We start from the raw sequence: 22,918 nt of genomic DNA, 5'->3' as shown, positions 1-22,918 counted from the left end.
CAGGGTCTCACTATGCAGTTCCGGCTGGCCTTGAGCTCACTTTATAGCCCAGGCTGGTCTCAAACTCGCAACGATCCTCCTGGGATTACAGGAGTGCTGGGATTATAGGCATGTGCCACCACACCTGGCCTAGAGATAGGGTCTTGTTAAATTGCCCAGGCCTCAAATTTGAGATCTTCCTGCCTTAGCTTCCTCAGTAGCTAGGGTTTCAGGTATGTGCCTAGTTTCCTGGGAGTTTTGACACTTCAAATATTAGATTGAGTTCCAATAAGCAGAATTTAGTGTAGAGCACACAGTGTTGCTGTGGTGGGTGAGGCCTATATGGACCACTGTTCTCATGTAGCTGCAATCTGTGCTTCTAATTTGTAGAAGAGCCTTCCCAGTAGGAGGACTGTTTCTCTGAAGATCCTGAGGATTGGATTACCCAGCAGCTCCTCTGACCTGAAGCTGCTTTTTCTTCTTGGCAGAGGGGCCAGTTCAGGTGATCTTTGCACTTTGGGCAAGGTCTGAGAGAGCTTTTCTTGGCATTGCTTTGCTCTAATTTCTGTGGTATTCTGTGGTGACAACAGTGGCAGTACATGCTTGATGGGTAGGGGCAGCCACCTGCCGAGCCACAGCTCTATCCCCAGGCTGATCACGCAGCTGGTGGTGGTGGTGGTGGGGTGGTCTCAGTACTCAGGGTTGGAGCAACCTACCTTGGCTGCACACCTGTGTACAGTGTTCAGTGAGTGGATGTTATGGGGCAGGCTACATCAGATGTGAAAGTCCACACGCACCGACACTAGCCCTTAGATGACTTTGGGGAATGATGGGGACACATCATCCTTTGATTGCCTTAGCACAGCTGTTTCTTAGAAAGGCTTGCTCTGTGGAGCCTCAGGAGCTAGATTTTGGGGAAGCAGGTCTGGTTTAGATTTAGAAGCTAAGAAACATGATAGACGCTTCATCCTGGGTCAGTCACTATTCCCCTGATTTCTTTTTGGGAGGGTAAGCACTTAGCCATCCCGGATCTCCTGCCATGGGCTGTTACTCTGGACCTGACTGAGAAGATGTGCTGCTGCCCTGTGCGCTGTCTCAGAAACCCACAGCATTTCCTGTGTACTTTTTCTGCTGTCAACTTAATTTTTTTCTTCTTGCATTTGGGCATTTTTTGTTCATGAGTTTTTTCATTGGTCAAAATTATAGTCTTTTACTGATTGTATGTACATAGCTGCTTATTATCAGATACACAACTTTAAAATACGCATCTAAATATAGATTTTACTTGTGGATGCATTTTATTCTCATTTCAAAAAAAAAAAAAAAATCTCACGATGGTGCTGTTTTTTAAGTCTTAGGAGACTCTCCTGTACACAGGCTGCTGCCACTGAGTGCTGTGTGTCTGGGGCAGAGGATGAGGAAGCCTGGTGGGTTATTTAGAAGAGGTTATGAAGAGAACAGGCCCCATGCTTCTGGCCCTAAGAAATTCTTGGATAAAAATAGATTGCTTCTGCGGCTTGGGAGACAGCCTGTATGACATTTCTGTCAGCCCCACACGCTGTGAGCCCCACACGCTGGTCCTTTCAAGTGGTCTCTGAGGGCAAGTGGGTGACCTACACGGAGAGGTGGCCAGCCTTCTGGAGACTGCACCAGAGTGTGTAAGATGGACCAGGGCCCCACAGTGGACATGACAGCCAGGAAGAGGGGAAAAGGAGAGGTCTGGGAGGCCTAAACAGGCATGCTGAGGAATGGAGGAAGTTCCCAGTAGAAAGTAATGTTTTGCATAGGATGAATGACCTGGCACTCCCTAATTGCCTACTTTCACTGGTTTTTGCATAGAAACTGGGTTTGTTTCCAAATTTGAGACCTTTGGACAATATAAATCAACGAAGTTGATGGCATTAAGAAATTTATACTAGAAGGTGGGCATGGCGGTGCATGACTGTAATTCCAGCACTTGGGGGATTCAAGCCGGAGGACTGTGTTTGAGGCTAGCTTGGGCTCCAGAGTGAGGCCTTGTCTCAAAACATAAATACACACAAAACTTTTTTTTTAAAACTATGTAGCTAAAACTAGCTTACAATTTACAGCATCCTCCTGTCTCAGTCTTCCTAGTGCTGGGGTTACAGGTGTGTGTAAGTTAAGTTTTTAATGACTGAGTTAAGTTTTCTGATTATAAAACTTGTTTGTTTGTTTGTTTGTTTTTTGAGACAGGGTCTCACTGTGTAGTTCAGGCTGGCCTTGGACTCCCAGCAATCTTCCTGCCTCAGCCTCCGAAGTGCTGGGATTATAGGTGGGCACCACCACACCTGGCTGTATAAATAAGTTTTGTTTTTTTTTTGGGGGGGGGGCGTTTTTTTCTGGTACCGGGAACCGAACTCACGACCTTGCACTTGCCAGGCAGACGCTGTGCCGCTGAGCTAAATCCCCAGCCCCCTGTATAAATAAGTTTAAAAAAAAAACTATTTTGGAATGCTTAGAGTGACCATAACACCCCATCCAACTTTTAATATTTTATTTTTTTTTGGTTTTTCTCCGGTATCGGGAACCGAACTCGCGACCTTGCGCTTGCCAGGCAGGCGCTTTGCCGCTGAGCTAAATCCCCAGCCCCTCAGCTTTTAATATTAACACCTTACAAAACCATCATATAGGTTGAGCATGGTGAAGCACACTTGTAATCCAGTTATTTGAGAGGCTGAAGCAGGAAGATTCAGCACAGGATCACGCTCTTGCCAGAGCTACTAGACCTATTTGGGATTTTAGCAGTTTTCTCTCCAATGTTCTTTTTCTGTTCTGGCACCCACTGAAGGTACCAAATTCGATTATAGTTCTCATGTCTCTTCTGATCTATGGCCTTTCTTATTGTTCACTAGCTTAATACTAGTGAGAGTACTGCTCAGGTGTTTGTTAAAAGAGTTCTCAATTTGGGTTTGTCTGATATTTTCTTGTTAGTAGACAGGCTGTGGGATTAGAAAGAATCCCACTGAGGTACAATACTCTGATATACATGAATTTTTTTTTTTTTGGTCTTTTTTGAAGCAGGGTCTCGCTATGCAGTTCAGGTTGGCCGTGAGCTCACTTTGTAGCCCAGGCTGACCTCGAACTCGCAACGATACTCCTGCCTCAGTCTCCCAAGTGTTGGGATTGCAGGGGTGCGCCACCATGCCCGGCTCCCTGATTCATTGTTGATCAAAATGAGTTTTACTTTACTAAAATGAAGCTGTGTTCCTTTTCTGTTCTCTAATACTTGCAGTTTGTCGTTGATTGTACATATTTTAATTTTGGATCCTTCCCGATGAAGATGTTTGGGACTTGAAGGGCTTCTGACTTATAGTACAGGGTCATAGCTGGCATGGAGTCTAGGCTCCTCTTTGATGACTACTCTCTTTAGGCATGGACACTTCCAGGGCATCATGTAGGAACAGAGCTATCCCTGAAGTGCAGTAAACCTGATTTCCCTGACACCTGCTTTCTGATCAGGGCAGGTAGGTGTCCCCTGGAACATTTGAAGGCAGCAGTTTGGATCTCATCTGCTCTGCTGCTGTGTGGTCAGTCTTTTTGCATTTTCTGAGTGAGGGGGAGATGCTCAGCTCTCTAGGTTTGCACCTTCTGGCTTTTGTGACCACAGGTGGTTAGCTTTGAAACTTTCTTGAGCTTATTTCTTTCAGATGAGGCTGTGGTGATGTTCATTGTCCAAAGACTTTTGCCTGAAGTTGCAGGTAAACTTGGGGGAGGCTTTTAGATTGAACTGGAAGTGAAGTGGACTTTTTCCTAGTGCAGAACTTGGGATACAGGTATTTTGGGAAGGCCAGGGTTTTGGTTTGTTTCTCGCACATCTACAGTCTTTCCTCCAGTCTTTTCCACAGAGTGACAGCAGAAATAGGATGGTAGGAAGGTAAATATTGATAGGAAAACAGGTCATGGATATAAGGGGAAAATACTTTGAGGAAATTGGTGGCATTATCTCCTGGCTGCTGATAATTGGGGCCTGTGTGGCAATGGACAGGCTTCAAAGTGTGGAGGGCCATACTGGGGGCCTCTGGCTTATTACCTGTGGTTCAGAGTTGTCTGTGGAGAATGTAGAATCCTAAACAGGCCCACTGTCCTCCATTTCTAGTTTCTGTTATTAAAATCTGAATTAACAATTGGTGCAGGTGTGGATGAATGTCATGCTTGACTAGATAGATCTTTCTGTACATATTGAGGATGTTGTGAAGTTCTCTGGACTTACAATGAATAGTGGAACACAGTCTCTGTATCTCACCTGACCATTATTGACCCTAGTAGGTACTCTATTCAGAATGTACAAGAGCTGGATGTAATGGCCCATACCTGTAATCCCAGTCTTGGGGCTGAGACAAGAGGATTGTAAGTGTGAGTCTAGCACAGGCTATATGTTAAGATCCTGTCTTTAAAAAAATAAGGGCAAAAGCAAGGAAACAAACAAGCCAACCTTAAAAAAACCCAAATTAAAAGAAGAAAAAGGCAAAACCTAAGACAAATAAACAAACCACCAGAATTTGCATGTAAGGGGCCCAGAAAGGAAAGCATGTTGCTGCTGGTGCCTTTTTAGGGATGAGGTAGGGACACTGGGTTAGGAATAAGCTAGTTTGTCTTACATGCTGGTGAGCCTGTTTGAGAGAGTTCCTGCCTAATGACTTTTACTCTCCTGGCCAGCTGCATTCTGAGGGCCACTTTTTGTTTTTTTCCTCTCCTTCCCTCCCTCTTTTTTTCTCCATTTCAGGGTGAGAATAGCTTCTGAGGATTAAAAATAAAAGTCTGACCTCATGAACCAGCATTTTATTTTATTTTGTTTATTTATTTATAACCAGCATTTTAACAGTCATCCATCCATATTACAGGAGTTGCGTGTTGTCTGTATGTAGGAAGCACTGGGTAAAACAATGTCTAGGACATTTTCAGGACTCCGGCCTTTTCCCATAGGACTCTACTGCTTCTGGGGATCTAGCACCTTGCCTGGGGAGATGCCGTTCACCTGTGCCCGTTCACACAAGAGGCAGCTGTAGAGATATAGTTGAAGGGCAGCAGTAGGGGAGGGAAGAGCAGAGCTTAGTAAACCAGGAACAGGTGACCAAGGTGACTGCAGCAGTGATAGGCCTAGAGGTGTGGAGGATCCTCAGCCCCAGCAGAGCACAGACTGCTCTTCAAAGGGAGTCTTGGGCCAGCCAGCGGGGACAGGATGGAGTTGGTGGGATTGGTGCTCCAGAGTTGAAAGGTTTTGCTAAATGGCATGTGTTCTCAGGGGCTCAGTTTCATCACGGTGTTTGACTTGTTCTTAGAGGCTGAAGGGGTTTGTGTAAGGAGCAGGGACCGAAGCTAGGCAATGGAGTCAAGGTGCCTGGGCAGAGCTCTGGGCAGGCGTGGAGGGAGCATGCCCAAGATTTGGCCTCTCTTGGCCCTGAGTTATCATTCTGACTCTCAGACTAGATTATGGGGAAGAACATCTGCTAAATGAATTTAATCCCCAAGGAAGATTCATATTTAAGTGATGTGTAAGTAGTGTGACTTCTGACTACACACATGATTTTTCATAATTCAACTTTAGTGTATTCTTAATTTTAGCACCATAGAAAGCAAAAGCCTGTTGATATTATTTTCTGACCTAGAGTAGACTTCACTGAGTAAAGTTTTTATGTTTATTTACTGTTTTTATACTAGAGATAGAATCTGGGGTGTCACGCATGGCAGGTGAGCATCCTACCACTGAACCACATCCCTAGCCTGAGTAAAGCTCTTAAATACATATTCAATCTAAATTTTGTCCAGAGGTAGTTGATTGTGAAATGACATTTTAAGATTATGAACTGGATGAATTACCTGTGAAAAGCTGCTGTGTTTCTGATACAATTCCTACTTGTAGTTAATGATTTCTGTCCCAGCACATGCATCTACATCCTGAAAATCCTAATTCATTCACTTGTTCTTTAGCAAATCTCATTAGTATTCTTTCACTTTTGGAGTGAAAGAATGAATTAATCAACCTGGATGTTCAAAGGTCACTGGTTTCACATGGTCTCGTCAGTGTCTAGGCAGAACTTAGTGGCTCCTACAGGTGAGTCATTAATAAAGGTCTCTCTGAGGTACCCTATACACTTGCCCACCGTGAGCTGCTTGCTGCATCCTGTCTTGTCCTGTCCTCCTCTTGCCCAGGCCACACTTTGTCCTATACAACTGTCAGGGTTAATAGTGACAGGATGCCTAGCAGATCTGTCTTTTCTTCCCTCAGAGATCATTCCTGTTAACTTGCTGATACTATTTCCTTTTTTTTTTTTAAACCATTAATTAGGCTCTCTATTATATACCAGACATTGTTTTGACTTTCTGTTTTCACAAAATATTTTACCTGTTTTTGGTTTTTGGTGGTACAGGGGATTTTTGTTTTGTTTTGTTTTGTTTTTTTCCAGTGCCGGGAATCGAACTCACAACCTCACGCTTGCCAGGTAGGTGCTGTGCCGCTGAGCTAAATCCCCAGCCCCTTATTATTATTATTATTATTATTATTATTTTCTTTCCGGTACCGGGAATTGAACTCACAACCTTGTGCTTGCCAGGCAGGTGCTGTACCACTGAGCTAAATCCCCAGCCCCAGTACTGGGGATTGAATGTAGGGCTTTTGCACTGAACCATATCTGCAGCTCTTTTAAAAATGTTTTATTTTGAGGCAGAGCTTGCTTTCTCTGAGAGTGCTGGGATTACAGACATGTGCCACCATGCCTTGTTTACCTGAGCAGTTCTTTTAAACTCCTCTTACAGTGGCTGCATAATACTCTGTTCTGTGGGCAAACCATTTTCCTGGCCTTGGACATTTACATAGGTTGTTTCCAGTTGTCAGGAATAATTTTTCTCCTCTTGGTGGTGGGCATTGAATGCAGGGCCTTGTGCATGATGAACCTAGACTCTACTGCTGAGCTACCCCAGCCCAGGAATTCCATCTTTTCTCCTGTCTTCCTGTCCTGTCCTTTTCCTTCCCCTCCGTCCCACTCTCTTCCCTTCCTGTGGTATTGGGAATTAAACACAGGCCTCCACACTGAGTTACATCTCAGTTCTTTTTTTTAAAAAAATTTTTTTAAAAAAAATTTTGAGCCAGGATCTTTCTAAGTTGGTGAGTTGCCCAGGCTGAGCTCAAATGGGATCCTCCTGCCTCAGCCTCCCAGAGTGGTGGTACAAACTTTTAATTCTTTACTAGTGAGTTTGATCAAGGCTGGCCTGAAGTACATAGTAAGACCTTGTCTCAAAAACAAAAATACATTAAAACAAAAACAGACAAATGCTTGGGCTACCATGCTTGGCTCGGGAGTAATTTCTGAATCCAATTTTTGTTTTAAGCAGCTGGTTTTTGTGCCTCATGAGCAGGCTGGTCTCAAATTCCTGGGTTTTTCCTTTAGCCTTAGCCTCCAAAGTAGCTGAGACCACAAGTATCTACAACTGTACCAGCTTTAATGAATATTTCAGTAATATAAATTTTTGTGTGAAATTTTGACTATTTTAGCTGGATTCTGTATAGAAGAATTACCCAGATCAGAATGGAGCCCGAGGTCTAACAAGTTGCTAATGACCGTACACTGTCAGTTTTGGCTTGCCTGTTGGTTCCCTGGTTAACACAGGATCAGCCTCAGGTGAACAGACTCTTTGCTAACTTGGGCTAGTTGGCAATGTGGACATCACATTGAATTCTGCTTCAGAACTGAATATGGCTTCATTGCTGCATGCATGACTGTGGACAAGGACCTGCTCTATGCCTCTTTATCTTTATCTGAACAAAGATGAAGTTGGTACCCACTCCCCAGAATGGTTCTGAGGACTGTCATAATATGTGCAGAATGCTCAGAGGTGAACATGGCAAGCAAGAAGTATTTAATATGTTATTTTTAGAATTAGATAAAAATGGTATTTCATTTTATTTTAAGCAGTAGTAAAGTTGTACCTCTCAGTAGTATACTTATGGAGATTTTAAAGAATAAAAATGAAACACTCACATGTACCCACCATCCTGTTCTGAAAATAGGATTATAGCAGGTTCTGAGAAGCTCCAGGTGGCCTTTCAGATTGTGATCCTCTCTATTCCACAATAAGGGCAGCTTTATCCTAATTTTTTGTTTAAACTAATGGTGTTTAAATTATTCCTTTAGGCAGTTCCAAAGCAAAGGATCCTGTCTGCAAAGAAATCTTGTATGTTAGTATTTCGTGGTATGTTTGTGGTGCCAGGTATACAAAATTAATTTTGAAAAGATGTAAATTAGCTGGGTGTGGTGCCACAGGCTGTCATCTCAACTGTTTGGGAGACTGAGGTAGGATGATGGCAAATTCAAGGCCTTCCTTCAAAATGAAAAGTACTAATGATATAGTTCAATGGTAGAATACCTGCCTAACATGCATGAGAGCTTGAATTCCACTTTAGTACCACCAGAAGAAAGAAAAGAAAAGAAAAGAAAAGGAAAGAAGAGAGAAGAAAAAAAGACAGGGAAAGGAAAGGGAAAGGGAAAGGAAAGGAAAGAAGAAAGGGAAAGAAAGAAAGAAAGAAAAAGAAAAGAAAATAATAAGTTAGTGAAATTCAGAGACTTGATATTTCATTTTCCTGGTGTTTCTCAGAGTGCCCATCTGTTGAGCCTTAGAAAACTTAAGGCAACTGGCAGTCACTACCTTTTTTTTTTTTTTTTTTGAGGTGGTCCTAGGACTTGTACCCAGGGCTTTTGTACCCAGCCCTTATTTATTGATTTATTGATTGATGTACTGGAAATTCAGTCCAGGACCTTCACACTGAGCTCTTCTTCGTTTGTTTGTTTTTTGGTACTGGGAATCGAACTCAGAACCTTGCACTTGCCAGGCAGGCACTTGTGCCGCTGAGCTATATCCCCAGCCCTGTAGTGAGCACTTCTTGAAAACTTTGAGGCAGAATATGTCACCCTATGTCACCAAGTAGCCCAGGGTGGGCTCAAACTTGCAGTCCTTCTGCCTCAGTCTCACAGAGTACTGGAATTATAGATGTGTACCACTGCACTCAGCTTTGTCCCAGCTTTATTTTCTGTTACTTACCTTGTCTCTGTGAGGGGCTGCACTGGAGGTGAGTGGGATCTGGGCAATCACCGAATTCACCCTCTCTTTATGGAACAGTAGAAACAGTCTTACCCAAGTCTTTACCAATTGGTATGGTGCCATGTTGGACAGACTGTCTTATACTGCATGTTGCGTTGCACAAGTGCATTGATGACTGCATGTGAGGCACCTTCCCAGAGAACCATAGTCTGTGATGAACACACCAAGATCAAGACTGCCCCTCCTGCCATGGGTTGTGCCTCATGAGCACACACTGGATTCCGCAAAGAACTTGTTCCTGTCAAGTGTGGCACCACACAGCCCTCTTGGAGTAGGTCCAGGCCATCAACCTCATTTTATAGAAGACTCAGTTATGGTACAGAGAGAGAGTAGCTTGCCCAGGGGAAGGTTGCTAATCTAGAGTTGGTCCCTGGTTCTCTAGTTTGCTGTTCCACTGTAATTGTCATTTTATATGGGATAAGGGAAGGTGGCATCCCTGCCTCCTCCTGGTATTCTGTGCAGGGCCCTGGCTTTGTGGAATTTCCTGGGATGAGAGGAACTTCTTTCCAGAATGTTCTATGCTATTGAGCACAACCTATTTGATAGCATATTCCTTTGAGGGTGAGCTAGTGGGATTTGTGGTAGACAACCTTTTCACTGCTCCTCTCCATGCTAGGGGTTGAATCTAATACAAGGCAAGTGATCTACCACTGAGGTATATCCTAGACCTCCTCAGCTAGGGGCCTAGAGAGAGAAGTTCCCTCTTGTGAGTGTGCGTGCGTGTGTGTGTGTGTGTGTGTGTGTGCGCGCGCGCGCGCGTGCACCCACGGCATCTTTGCCTGCACCTGTTGCAGTACATTCTCAAACTCTAGGGCTCCAGAGGACATACTGGCATTTAAAGGCATTTTGGCATTTTGACTCTGGGATCCTTTTCTCTTGTTGGGTGAAGTATTAAGCTGTTGCACAGCATCTTGACCATGGAAGACCTTGATTTTGATCTTGATTCCCTTATTATGTATTAGGGAGCTCAGCCTTCCTACATGATTTTATTCTCAAAGTTGTGCCTCCTAACACAATAGGTATTTAATGGAGTTTTACTCACAGATAAGTTAATAGTATTTGGAAAGGAGAAAGGCTTTTTGACACCAGCCTGTGTCTTTAGCTTTCATGCTTATATGAACTGCTTGTTTGATTTGCATTTTGTCCTTTTTAAAGAGATAAAGGTACAGAGAAATCTTTCAGATTCAACCCCCTGTTTTGCCTGCTAACGGATCCATGGGTCTTCTCTTTTCCCTTTAGTTCCAGGACCCTGGGAGGCAAGGAGTGAATATTTATTAGGAGATGAGTGGATGAATCATTTTTTGCTGTAGAAGTGCTTTAAGTGATATTTCAGAGTAGAAGGGAAAGAAACCACCCATGATTCTCCACCTAGACACAGTCTCTATGAACCATCTTAGACAAAAAAGTACTGCTAGCTGATCCCATCCCTGGAGTAGGCTAGACCTCCAGACTACAGGCTGTGGCTTCCCCTGAAACCTGGGTGCATCCTGTCTCATTAGCTCCATCAAAGATTGACTTGCCAGTAGGTAATTAGGGACTGCGAGGTGTGCTTTAAAATATAGGCTGTTTATCTTTTTGTTTGGTTTTGTGTTTTGAGACAGGGTCTTGCTTTGTAGTTCAGACTCACTCTGTAGCCCATGCTGGCCTTGAAGTTGGAGTAATACTCCCGTCTCAGCCTCCTGAGTGCTGGAATTACAAGCATGGGCTACTGTGCCCAGCTCTAACCTCTATATTTTATTTTTTTTATTTATTATTTTTTTTGTTTTTTGGTTTTTCTCCGGTACCAGGAACCGAACTCACGACCTTGCACTTGCCAAGCAGGTGCTTTTGCCGCTGAGCTAAATCCCCAGCCCCTAACCTCTATATTTTAAAGAATATGCTTCTGCACACCTGGCAATTAGTTTTCTAAGAGTTAGTGAAACTGCTGTCCATAGCTTTGGAAGACTGGAGGTGTCTGGTATGTGAAACCTGGAGGAAGGTGGAGAAGGAATTCAGGGACCATTTGTTTTTCTTTGCCCTGGAAGCCTATTTGCATTTTTAATCTATTTGTTAATGAAATATTTGTTACATTTAACAGTTTTGAATATGGGTCACTAGATATATTAATGTTTACAATGTACTTTGTACTTTTACTAAATCTCTTTTGGTGGATATGAAAAAGTAATTAGAGCTCAGATTTTCTCTTAAGAGTTTCTACTTCTGCAGGGAGACTACTGAACTCAATACTCAAACAGTGAAAGAACTTGAAACTCTTTAAGTTCTTTTTTTTTTTTTTTTTTTCTTTGGTCTTTTGGAGACAGGATTTCGCTATGCAGTTCAGGCTGGCCTTGAACTCATTTTTAACCCAGGCTGGCCTTGAACTTGCAGCAATCCTTCTGCCTCAGTCTCCCAAGTGCTGGGATTACAGACGTGCACCACTGCGCCCAGCAAAACTCTTGAAGTTCTTTTCTGCAAAGTTTATGAGACAAATTGAAGTTCTCAGCAAACACCCAGTTTATGAATAGGCTGTACTTTACAAGTTCACTTAGAAGTCAGTTACTTAAAATTTGCCTGTTTTCACATCAGAGGGGCATTGGTAATCTTCCCTGAACCCCGATGCCCACTTGCGACAGGAGCAACTGGAACATCCTGGGAGCCTTGCTCAGGGAGTCAGTGTTTAGTGCAGTGGAGATGTGATGAGACCTAGTTTTTCAGAGGTGGTATTGAGCAGCCTTAAGGACTTTGGATATCCATGGTGCTGATTGTCCTAAATTCGATTTAGGACGTTCGTACGTCCTTGATCTCCATAGATTTGTACCATGTGCATATCTCATATTTTCTAGGAACAGTGTACTGCAGTTGCAGAAGCTTGCCCCGATAGCCATCCTGTACCTAGAAGAGAGGACAGGAGGGTTGGCCCCTTGCTGAGGGGTTGTTAGTTGACTGTCAGAAGTAGGCATGGAAGGGTGAGTGTTGGGGCATGGGGAGTGGGAGGTTCCTGGGGCAAGAAATCACATGGGCTTGGGCAAGTGATGGCAGTGGGAACCAGGGGTGGCCACTGGTGTGAGGCTGCCAGTGAGGCAGCTGAAGCTTCCAGTTTTAACTAGGGTGTGAGCAGCTTGGATTTGGGGTGTGTGCACATTTGTATAGGGAAAGCCAGTCAGATTATAATGTGAGTGTGTGCATGCATGTGTGTGCTTATCATAATAACATGTCACCTGAGGATGGACAAAGGGCTGTGGTTTTTTTTTTTTTTAAGAACAGGGTCTTACTGTGTAGTTCAGAGTTTAGGCTGGCCTTGAACTCACTGTGTAGCCCAGGCTGTCCTTGAACTCATGGTAATCTGCCTGCGTCAGACTCCTAAGTGCTGGAATTATAGGTATGCCCTACTGCACCAGGCAGTTTTTAGGTTTTTGAGATGGGGCCTCACTATGTAGTTTAGATTGGCTTCAAACTCGTAGTCCTGCCTTAGTCTCAAGTGTTGGTATTATAGGCATGTGCCACTGTGACCAGCCTCAGTGAACTCCTGTGAGGACAGGGATGGTAGATGAGCACACTTTGTGTTTTTGTTACTTTACATTTTTCCAGAGATTTAAATTTCTGAAAACTATTGTGTATCCAAAAGGATTTACTTACTGTAAGTTTGGGCCACCAAGTGGATAGCAAACTGTGCTGTGCCAGGAGGGGATGACTGTCAGCAGGGAAAGTCTAGAATCAGGCGAGTTCTCCAGGTATGTAGTCTTTGTAAGACTGAGCACTGCAAGGGGTGTTTGAAGCCTCACCGGACTTTCCCTCTCCTCAGGCAATGTGTGTGCCTTTTCAGAGTGTGATGAATCTTAGCTGTGTTTGTAGCTTTGTCCTTGCCTAAAAATGCTGCAAAATTTGCTTTTTAGAACAACAAATGTAGTCCAAATAAGCATTTATACTTTACACAAGATGAGGGCTTTTCTCTCAGGCTTTTCATTTCACAATTAATGCTTATAAATGTTTTAAAAGGTGGTATTCCAACCATCATTTCCTTTTGCTGAAGAAGTGAAATAATTCATTAAAACATAGCCATGACAGCAAGTGGGGACTGCCCTAAGAGAAAGCAGGAGTACCATATTGCTCTTGTGAATATCACCCTGCCAAGGGTGAGTTGTCCTGAGAAGTAGTTGGCTAAGTGGTGCTGCTAGGAAAGAAATTGCAGAATTCCACAAAGATGGAAGGCTGCCAATACAGAGGTCCTTGTTTCTTCACACCTGTAAGAATGACAGTGGTCTGGTGAACAGCACCTAGAAGTCTGGGATGCTACATGATCTCGTGGGCTTTGAGCCTGTGTGTAGGCTGGTATCAGGCAGGGCCTGGCCCCTATGGATGGCCCTTTGTCTTCTGTTTTTCCCTTACGGTTTGAGATTTCTGGAGGATGACCTTGTTAGTGATCCCAAAAGAGGCATTTTGGGGTGCTGATGTGTTTGGCTGGCACTCCGGGGCTCTCTGTCTGGAGGAGGCCACGCTGTGGCCAGTTGGACTGCTGTGAGTCAGAGCTGCTTTCTGTCCCTGGGCTTTTTCAGTGACTACTCCTCTGCCAAAGGACTCACTGCAGATGTCTTTGGGGCTTTCCCTTCCTCAAATGCTTGCTTAGATGTCACTTTCCCAGTAAGAGATTCTCTAATTGGTTTGAATGTGCATGGCCGCCACCCAAATAGTCCTGTCCTCCTCCCTAGTGTAGCTTCTTGAGGCCCTGGGGTTAGTTTTGTTTTTTGCTCTCTCTCCAGTGTCTGAGCAGTACAGGGCATGTAGCACGTACTCAGTGGACATCATGGACCTCCGGGTACTGTCTTGGCTTTACATGACTGGAGCTGCTGTCTGGTGCTAGAGCAAGCTCTGCTGTTATACCTAGTGCATTTGACAGACAGGGATGTGAGTCTGTATTACATCATCTCTTTTTGCTGTTTCAGAAGTCCAGATTCTTTCTACATGCCACTTTGATTTCAAAGTGACTGGTTTTCCTTTCTGATGCAGAAAGAATTTGAAACCTTAAGGGAAATTGAAACTTTTAAATATGTGTTGTATGTTTAGCTGTAATTATACTTCAAGTCTGTGTGTGACTGCCCCTATAACCCACCCCCCCCATGCGTCATAGTCATCACAGTGCTGTCCAAGTGGCTTCATCCTTGCTGAGCCCTCTGGCAACTGTGCCTGAGTGCAGTAGCCAGCCTATGCTTATGGCCCTCTCAATAGGCAAAGTTCTGTCCTGGCTCCTTCTGGCACCCATCTAGGTCTGCATAGCCACCCTAACACTGTAAATGGATGGTTCTGCAATACGAGGTCACCTACATATGTGCAGGAACTGTGTCTATCTCTGGCTGTGTAGTTGGAGTAATTGGATGAATAGTGCAGTTATTTTATCTTATTTTAGAGAACTTGATGAGCAAAATAAGTGAATATATTTTTATGAAATAACAACAACAAAACTTGTGGCCTTGGAGAGTGTGATGTGCTTGTAGAAGTCATTCCATATCGCAGGCTGTATGCAGCTGGGTGCGCTATAGGTCCCGGAAATCTCCTGAAGCCTTCCAGAACTATGGACTTGGAGTTGCCAAAGTGCTATGAACCATGCAAACAACAGAGGTATGCTTGCTGAGTGGAGCAGAGTACAGTCTGGAGAGGTTCCCCAGGGTGAGTGAGCAGCAGAGTCCTGGGAATTCTAGGGGGAGGGAGATGCTGGCTATGCAATGGAGGGGGTGCTCTCTGCTGGTGTGTATGTGGCCTTCTTCCCCCTAGATAACTGCCCCCCCCCCATCTTATTAGCAGACACCATGTCTTTGTCCTCTCTGGCCGAGCTGCCTTCTTCATGACCACCAAACTGAAGCAGGCTTGACTTAGCAGCTCAGGCTCCAGAGCATTATACACCTGCCCATGACTTGGTAATGATTTCAGATAGGTGTTAACAGCAAAGAAAGACAACTAATCAGTTTATGTTGATTTGTACTGAGATGCTGTGTTTTGTGTTCAAGGAGAGACTTACTGACATTTTTTAACGTTTCATTGGAATTGTGCTTTGGACTGAGTGATGCTGCTTGTCATCTTAAAGAAAAAAGTGTTAGGTGCATTGTTTACAGAGGAGCAGAGACCTAGGATGGAACTTTTGCCTCGACAGGCTCTGGGAATGGAATACACTGTTTCTGTAACTGCTGTCTCCATCACAGTACACAGACCATCCAGAGTATAGCACTAAGCAGAGTATAGCCCAGTGTGAGAAGCAGAACTTACTGCCCTTTTCCTGATGCTGGAGTAGGCTGGAGGAGAGCCTTCCTAAAAGGTGCTGCCTCCTCCGGGAAGCACTTGCTCAGAGCTAGTTCTTTAATCTCTAGGTCACACATACTCGGCTAGTGCTTCTCCCATTCCAGTTGTCTAGCTAGTTGGGGTTGTCTTCTGTAGTGACTTGCTGTACCATGGAAGAAACAAGATAATTTTCTGTAGCAACCAGACCTGGGTTCCTGTCATGCTTATTTTGTGTTGAGAGCTTTCTTCTTCAGTGAAAAACATTTTTTTTCTTAAATTGGAGACATTATTGGGCATACTCTCCCCCCCCCTTTTTTTTTTGAAACAGAGTCACAGTATGTGGTTCATGCTAGCCTTGAACTCATTTTGTAGCTCAGGCTGGCCTTGAGCTCAGAGTGACTCTTCTGCCTTAGCTCCCCCACCTCCCCCCGCACCACCCCAAATCCAGAATTGAACTTGGGACCTCGCACTTGCCCAGCAGGCGCTGTGCTGCTGAACTATATTGCCGGCCCTGCCTTAGCCTCCTGAGTGCTAGGATTATCAGCTGTGCACTACCATGCCTAACTAATTAGGCATAACCTTACAGCAAGTGAAATGTCAAAGGCTGGCATTTGGAAACATCATTGGTAAGCAGAGTTCAGCCAAAACCCATGTGGGACCAGCTGAGTCAGGAGTCCAAGAGAAACTGGACCAGGAGGGAAGGGCTGGGACTGGGGTGATATTTCCTCTAACAAGGGCCTTGGGTGTCTTTCTACATTGACTTTTAGGGAGGGGCATGGTGGGCCAGCTGCTCATCAGGAGGGTGGTTTCACCCAGACACAGTGTCTAGCATCTTTGCAGGGTTGGCATGTGTTGCTGAGGAAATGATGGTGTTGCCTCACCATGGGATGAGCCTGTTTCACATGGCTTTCCTCCTATGCCTCTGTAACCTCCTTGGGTTTCTCCCACTCCTTCCTTGGACTCTGGTGGGCTTTGGGTGCCTGAAATGAGATTGGTGTTATGCTTGTCCTTGCCCGGTTTGCTCCAGTTTGTCTCCCAGTTTGAAACTGCACCCCTTGAGAATCTTAACTGCCATTTTATAGTGTGTATATTGCACAACTAAGTCTTTATGCTTTCCAAATATTGCATTAGGACTTTGAATGTGCTTCTCAGACTAAACAGCATCTTTCCTTTTCAGCCATCCCAGAACCTATGGTTGTACTTCCTGATGCTACAAGGGGTGGCTGCATAGTGCCAGATACTGGGTACCCGCTAGAGACGTTCTGGGGCCACTGGATACTTGAAGAGGGGGGAAGACAAGGTGTATAAGGCCAGAGAAGAGTTCTTAGCAGGCACTGTTGACCCTGGGATCCAATCTTTCTTTTTTGTGGGGCATTTGCATTTAGGATGTTCAGTGGTGTCCCTGCCTTTCCCTACTAAATGCGAGTGATGCTTTCCACCTTTTCCAGTTACGACAACCCAGGTAGACCTTCAGTCATTGCCAGGTCTCACCTGAGGGGCAAAACTGCTCCACTTCAGAGACCCTGTGGTAGACTATATGCTGGGGTACCTATGTTCTAGGGAGGAGGAGCTCATGGTAGTGTTAGTAGTGGCTTCATCCTTCCTGGTAATTGTGCTTTAGTGTGGCACTATGCTTGGCAGTTCCCAAGATGAACTCCCATCAGAGACAGCCCAAGGACCAGGAGTGGTCAACCAGCTGTCCATTCTTACAGTTATTGCTTATGGACTGGATGTGTGCACACTCCTGGGAAAAGGATTTGTGGCATATCTGGGCTAACTCTGTGTGTGTGTGTGTGTGTATGGGGGGGGTGTTTAGAGTCCTCTGGATTGAAACTGTCAACATCTAATGGCACATCTGAGGCTTAATTAAGTTCCTTAGTGAAAATGGCTGCTTTGAAATGCCTTCTTTGTGGCTCTTTTAATGAATTGGTTCTCATTCTCTGCCACACCACCACTAACGACAAAATAATGACATTTCCTGTCCTTCAAATCTCCCCTCTCAGGTACCTTGTGTCTTCTTACACCTGCTCAGGTTGCCCTGGGTGTTTTCTGTGGCACTTATTGTTCTGTGTGTGGATGGGTATTGGAGAGGAAGCAGACAGGGTTTGTGGCCATTGATTCTCTGCTTCCTTCTAAGTCAGTGCTGCCAGTGTCTGGGAGTCTAGTGGGGCAGGTAGCCCTGTGGTTTCCTAAGATGTAAGCCCCACAGTCTAGCAGCTGAGTGGGATTTGGGAGCTATGCACTGCAGTCCCTGGCTGGAGTCTGGAAGAGGGGCTGCCTGAGCCCAGGTCAGGTGCAAACTGGCCTTTCTAAGGGTAGTGCTCCCCTAGGAAGATCTATTCCTGTGGCTTTCCTTTTTACCATAGAGACTACACTTACGGAAAAAAGAAGGCTCTTTAGACACAAGCCTATGTCTAGTTGTCTGTCTTTGGGGGCTCTTCAAGGGCCAGAACTCTTGTTAAAATTAGCAGTCAGGAAATTTGAACTGCAGATGGCTTTTCTTGGTAAGTGCTCTTGAGGACTGTATAAGCATTCTTCGGTGTTTTATGTCCCTCACAGAGTATTTGGTATTAGGGTTTTCTGTCCTTTAATAGCCAGTTTGATGATGTGAGGCCTAGTTCTTTAATGCCCTCTTGCCTTTTGTCCATGCAGATGATGCTTGCCTATGATACCTTATTTACTCTACCATCTTGGCTGGATGTTTGGAAACTCCTTATTGCTTTGGGATGTCACTTATAGTACCTTGTAGGGCTGAACTCCTCCCTCCTATCAGGAAGCAATGTTGCACTCTGCCTGGGCCAAGAACTTACAGATTAGGCCGGGGGTATAGTTCAGTGGTAGAACACTTGCCCACCATGCTCCAGACTCTGAGCTCGGTCCCAGAACATAAAACAAAAGCAAATAAAAATGAATTCCCATGTGACAGCTCTTCTGGCACGTTTGCTGAACTTGTTGGGTCAGGAAGTATGTTGATGGAGCTAGGCTTTCCAGGTCCTGAGTTAGCTGGTCATATTTTGTTATTTAAAAAGGTATTTCTGAGATTTCTCTCAGGAGTGCATTTGTCAGTTATTAAAGAAACAGTCTATTTCCTTGAATCTCTAAATTGAAGTTTTTTTTGTTGTGTGTGCCATAGTTGACTGCTAGTTCTGCATGCCCCATCAAGGGCTGGCTTGCCCCTCAGCTGGAAACCAGATTCTTCTCACCTGGTGGAGAAGCAGCTAGACCTGACTTGGAGGACAGCATTTGCCACTGTTGCCAGTGTTCCTTCTGTTGTCTCTTGAGCCTGGCTTGGGAGGATTTTGGGCACACTGAGGAACTTGAGTGAGGTCTGGAAACATGCCCCTGTAGATCTGGTGTTACACATTTGGTGGATCAGGTGTGAGGGGGCCTTCCTCCCCTTTCTGGGCTGAGGAACAATGATGGCTGCCTCAGGCGTGGCCTGACCAATTCCCAACAATGTGGTAGTGCCTGGAACTGTGTGGGATGAACCACTGACTTCTGCTTCCTCCCTCATGTGTGTCCCTGCAGGTTAGCTCTGTCAAGCTATTTCACAGTTCTGGGCCTGGGGGTTTGTTCATGGGGTGACACTTGGGGCCCTTTTCCATGTCTGGGCAACTCCAGCTGCCATACAGAGTCCATTTGGAATGTGGCTTGCTTGTCTTATGAGGACAGTCCTGGCTTATCATAGTTCTTGCTGGCTTTAAGCCTAGTAATTACAACCTTTCCCCACTTAGCATTGTCCCTGGAGACAAAACATTCTTGCTAATTTCCAAAGAGAGAGTTGCAAGAGTCCAATTAGACTTATATTGTACGCTTTGGTGATACGGACAAATCATTAAAGTACCAGCTGAATGCCAGAGCTTTGTCCAGCCCCTGGTTCCTCTTGTGAAGTAGGGTAATTCTGAAGTATGTATGAGCACACATGACTTTTTGCTGAGCCAGAGGACCTGTCCAAAAAATAGCAGCTTCCCACAAATAAGTGGTGTTCTTTGGGTGCCCAGGCCAGTTAGAGGTGTTGTGTCTGGCTGTGCAGTGGGCCTCATACCCAAGGAAGGTTTAGTCATTGAGCTTCAGGACTCTGATGAAAGGTCATGTTTAGTTTCAGTGGATCCAGCAAGCTAGGGAGCTTTGTGCTCATCCCTCATTCTTGGGCATGTGGAATTACTGTCTAGAATTGCTCTGTCTATCACCTACTTGGAATCTTTGGTGTCAAGTTATATTTATCTTTGTTTTTGTTGTTGCTTTATAAAAATTGATAATCCTGCTACTTTAACTACTGATTTTCATTGTGTAATTCCCGTCTCTTTTAGAGCTATATTTGTAACATTTTTGCAAAGTTAATATTCTTTAAATTTTGCATTCTTTTATACATTTATTTCACTTTTAGTTAAAAATAATTTCAAGTTTACAGAAAAGTTTTTTTTTGTTTTTTTCCCGGTACCGGGAATTGAACTCACTACCTGTGCTTGCCAGGCAGGCCCTGTGCTGCAGCTAAATCCCCAGCCCCCAATTTACAGAAAAGTTACCAGAAGAATAAAAGACAATCTGATGTACCCTTACCAGGTTCACCAGTTGTGTAACCATTATATCTATTTTTGAATTCCATAGTATTTTATTAAATGTATACATCCTACTTTACTAGATCACTACTTCTTGTATCTGAACTGTTCTAAGCTTTTGCTATAATACTCAAAGCTGCAGAGGAAATCAACCCCTCCCCCGATACTAGGACCAAAACCAGGGCCTTGTACATGCTAGGCAAGAGTTCTGCCACTGGAAAATTTGGTGTATTTCTCTCCTTCTCCCTCCTCTCCCTCTTCCTTTTTCCTCTTCCTCAACTTCTTCCTTCTCTTCCTTTGGGAATACTTTATAAATGTGGCTTTAAAATACTCATTTTCTTAGGCTTAGTTTCTAGTATGAAGTCAAAGGGTAATAACTGTATATCCAGGAGGTTTTATATATGGGGATTAATCACTAGCATTTGAGCTTGCTTCAGATTCAACCTATTAAACTTCTACATCTGAAGATTTCACTGAGTCGTTATATACCTCTTAGCATATTAGAAAATGAAAACTCACATCTTGCTGTTCATATTCTCTTAGATATTTATTATCACGTTAGTTGGTCTTATTTCATTGATAAAGTGTGTTTGGTTGACTCCTTCATAGTGATGATGATCTTGGCAGACTCATTAGAAGGAGAACCTATCTGTCCATGGAACAGGAGCAGAACTCCTGATGATGGCTCCCTGTCTGGGAAGGTATGCTTCTAGTGAGCTGACCTTCCCAGGGCTGGCCTCATATGTAGAACCAAGGCTCACACTCTGCATTGCTGGGCTGCCCAGGTACCCACCAGTTCTCACCATCTGCTTCCTCCCTTCTTCACCTTCATGTTTGTTTTGTTGGGGTCATTGGATGTTCCATCTAGATTTGTTTTTGTTCTTGTTATGTGTTTTGCGATCTCAAGGTGAGTATTTCTGTTGGTTCTTTTCTTTGGTGGCCAGGAACCTTATTCTTGGTTGCAGATACCCATGTCTTTCCTGTGTTTTGGATTTACTACTTTTCCAGAGCTCTGGCTTCCTCATGGTTCTTTTTATATACCCTTCTGTTTTCACAGAGAGAAAACCCTTCTCTCTTCTTATAATGTGCAGATGGTTGAAGAAACAGTTCTATGTCCACACACCCTTGTTTACTTGAATTAATAAAATTACTCATTCAGTCATACTCAGCCTCTTATATTATCATATGGAATGACTTCTACCACTTTTAAGTGTCATTGTAGACACATGGCTTTCCTGAGATGTCTGTTTTAGTGCTTGAAAGGGCATGGCATGGTCAATGACAGTCCTGGTGAGAGTTCTCTGCCCTGCCTCCATCCTTTAGAGACAGGTGGGGAGGCTCCTGGTTTTCAGATGCACTGTGAGTTCCAAGACCATACTGACCCAAGTTAAGTACCTTCCTGGGTTCTTTAATTGGGAGGAATATTGGAGACCAGCAGCTAGATTCAAGTTCATTTTGTGATTTCTGTCACAGTCTAATGGTGGGTATTCCAATGTCAACAACTGAGAATATATGTCAGTGACAGTACTGGAGCTTTTATGGGTATGGGCACACCTTTTATGGATTTGGCTTTAAATACTATATGATCCTTTCTCACTGCCCATTCCATTCTTAACTATGTATTTCTTCTTTCTCTCTCTCTCTCTCTCTCTCTCTCTCTCTCTCTCTCTCTCTCTCTTTTTTATTTTGGAGTCAGGGTCTCGCTCTGTAGTCAAGGCTGGCCTTGAACTCACTATGTAGCCCAGGCTGGCCTCAAACTTGAAGCGATCCGAGTGCTGGGATTATAGGCATGCGCCACCACAGCCGGCTTCGCCTCATTTTCATATTTCTGTATCTCATTGACAAGTGTTCTTGTAGTTGCTTTGTTGACAATTGCCAAATTGCTTTGTAAAAACATTTTAACAGCCAAATGGTTTTTTGGTGCCAGCTGCAGTTGTATGAGTGTGCTTACTTTAGCATAATCTTGTCAGCATTGGGAGTTTCTGAATTGTAAACATATTTAATCATTGCTCTTATCTACTCAGCCCCCTCCCTAACTAAAAATGCACAATTCTATCTCTGGTTGCCTTAGCTTAGCTTTGTCAGGGGTTGATTGGAGACTGATGCAGTCCTGGGGGAGAGGTAAGGACCTGCTGAGGAGGAGGTGGGACAGCAGCTGGATATGAGGAGGGAAGAGCAGCAGCCCCAAAGCCATCAGTAGGTCAGATGGGCTTCCCTGCTCTAGGCAGTGTCCTGAAGTGGTACTTATACTTAAGCCATGTGCCCAGGACCAAAGAGCCCTTTGTCTTAACCTCTGTCCTCTGTGTCCACAGTATGACACCGTTCCTATCCAGTCCAGCGTGGTGTTATGTGCCTGCCCATCCCAATCAATGGTGAGGACACAGACCGAGTCTGGCACGGCTCCCAGTGTTCCCAGTGGTGGCAGCAGGCAGGGCCCCACCATGGATGGCACCACAGCCGAGTCCCGGCCAAGTGCCAACCCCCTGCAGCATGCTGCCCAGCCGCCACCACAGCCTCGAAAGAAACGACCTGAAGACTTCAAGTTTGGGAAAATTCTTGGCGAGGGTTCTTTTTCGACAGTGAGTATGTGCTGCCACTGCTTGTTATTTCCCCTGTCTTGAGGCTCAGAGCTGAGACACTTGATTTCCAGGCAGTGTTATTCCCAGGACGTGGCTCCAGATCCCTCCTGGGCCCACCTCCTGTTGTAAAGACCGGTGAAGGCCAGGGATGTAGCTCAGCGGCGCAGTGCCTACCTGGCAAGCGCAAGGCCCTGAGTTTGATTCCTGGTACCAAAACGAAACAAAAAAAGAAGACTGGTGGAGGCTTCAGGACTGGGCTCCCCTAGCAGACCATATGATTTTGTTTATGAAAACTTCAAAAGGCCTCTTTTGCTAGACCTGGTGGTGTGTACCTATATTCCCAGGACTTGAAGGCTGAGGCAAGAGAATCACTTAAGTCCAGTTTGAGGCCAACCTGGGCAACATGATGAGACCTTTTCTCAGGAAAAAAAAAAAAAAAAA

At 44.6% G+C, this 22,918-nt stretch overlaps 1 protein-coding gene across 5 annotated transcripts in view; it reads left to right on the top strand.

The window, feature by feature from the left end:
• Pdpk1 (3-phosphoinositide dependent protein kinase 1) overlaps window positions 1-22,918 on the top strand; it is an 87,782-nt gene that overhangs the window by 13,115 nt on the left and 51,749 nt on the right. For 4 of the 5 annotated variants that reach the window (XM_005391417.2, XM_013517783.1, XM_005391419.2 and 1 more), the window contains one exon: window positions 22,211-22,477. In XM_005391417.2, the coding sequence (XP_005391474.1) occupies window positions 22,211-22,477 (267 nt within the window). Of the gene's footprint in view, window positions 1-369; window positions 482-22,210; window positions 22,478-22,918 lie in introns of those variants that run through there. The other variant, XM_005391418.2, reaches the window with a different exon arrangement.

Source organism: Chinchilla lanigera, unplaced genomic scaffold (genome assembly GCF_000276665.1).
Source record: "Chinchilla lanigera isolate Chin_1 unplaced genomic scaffold, ChiLan1.0 scaffold00041, whole genome shotgun sequence".
Taxonomy (NCBI): Eukaryota; Metazoa; Chordata; class Mammalia; order Rodentia; family Chinchillidae; genus Chinchilla; species Chinchilla lanigera.
The sequence above is the reverse complement of the archived record's forward strand: the minus strand, read 5'-3'. Positions and strand labels throughout refer to the sequence as shown.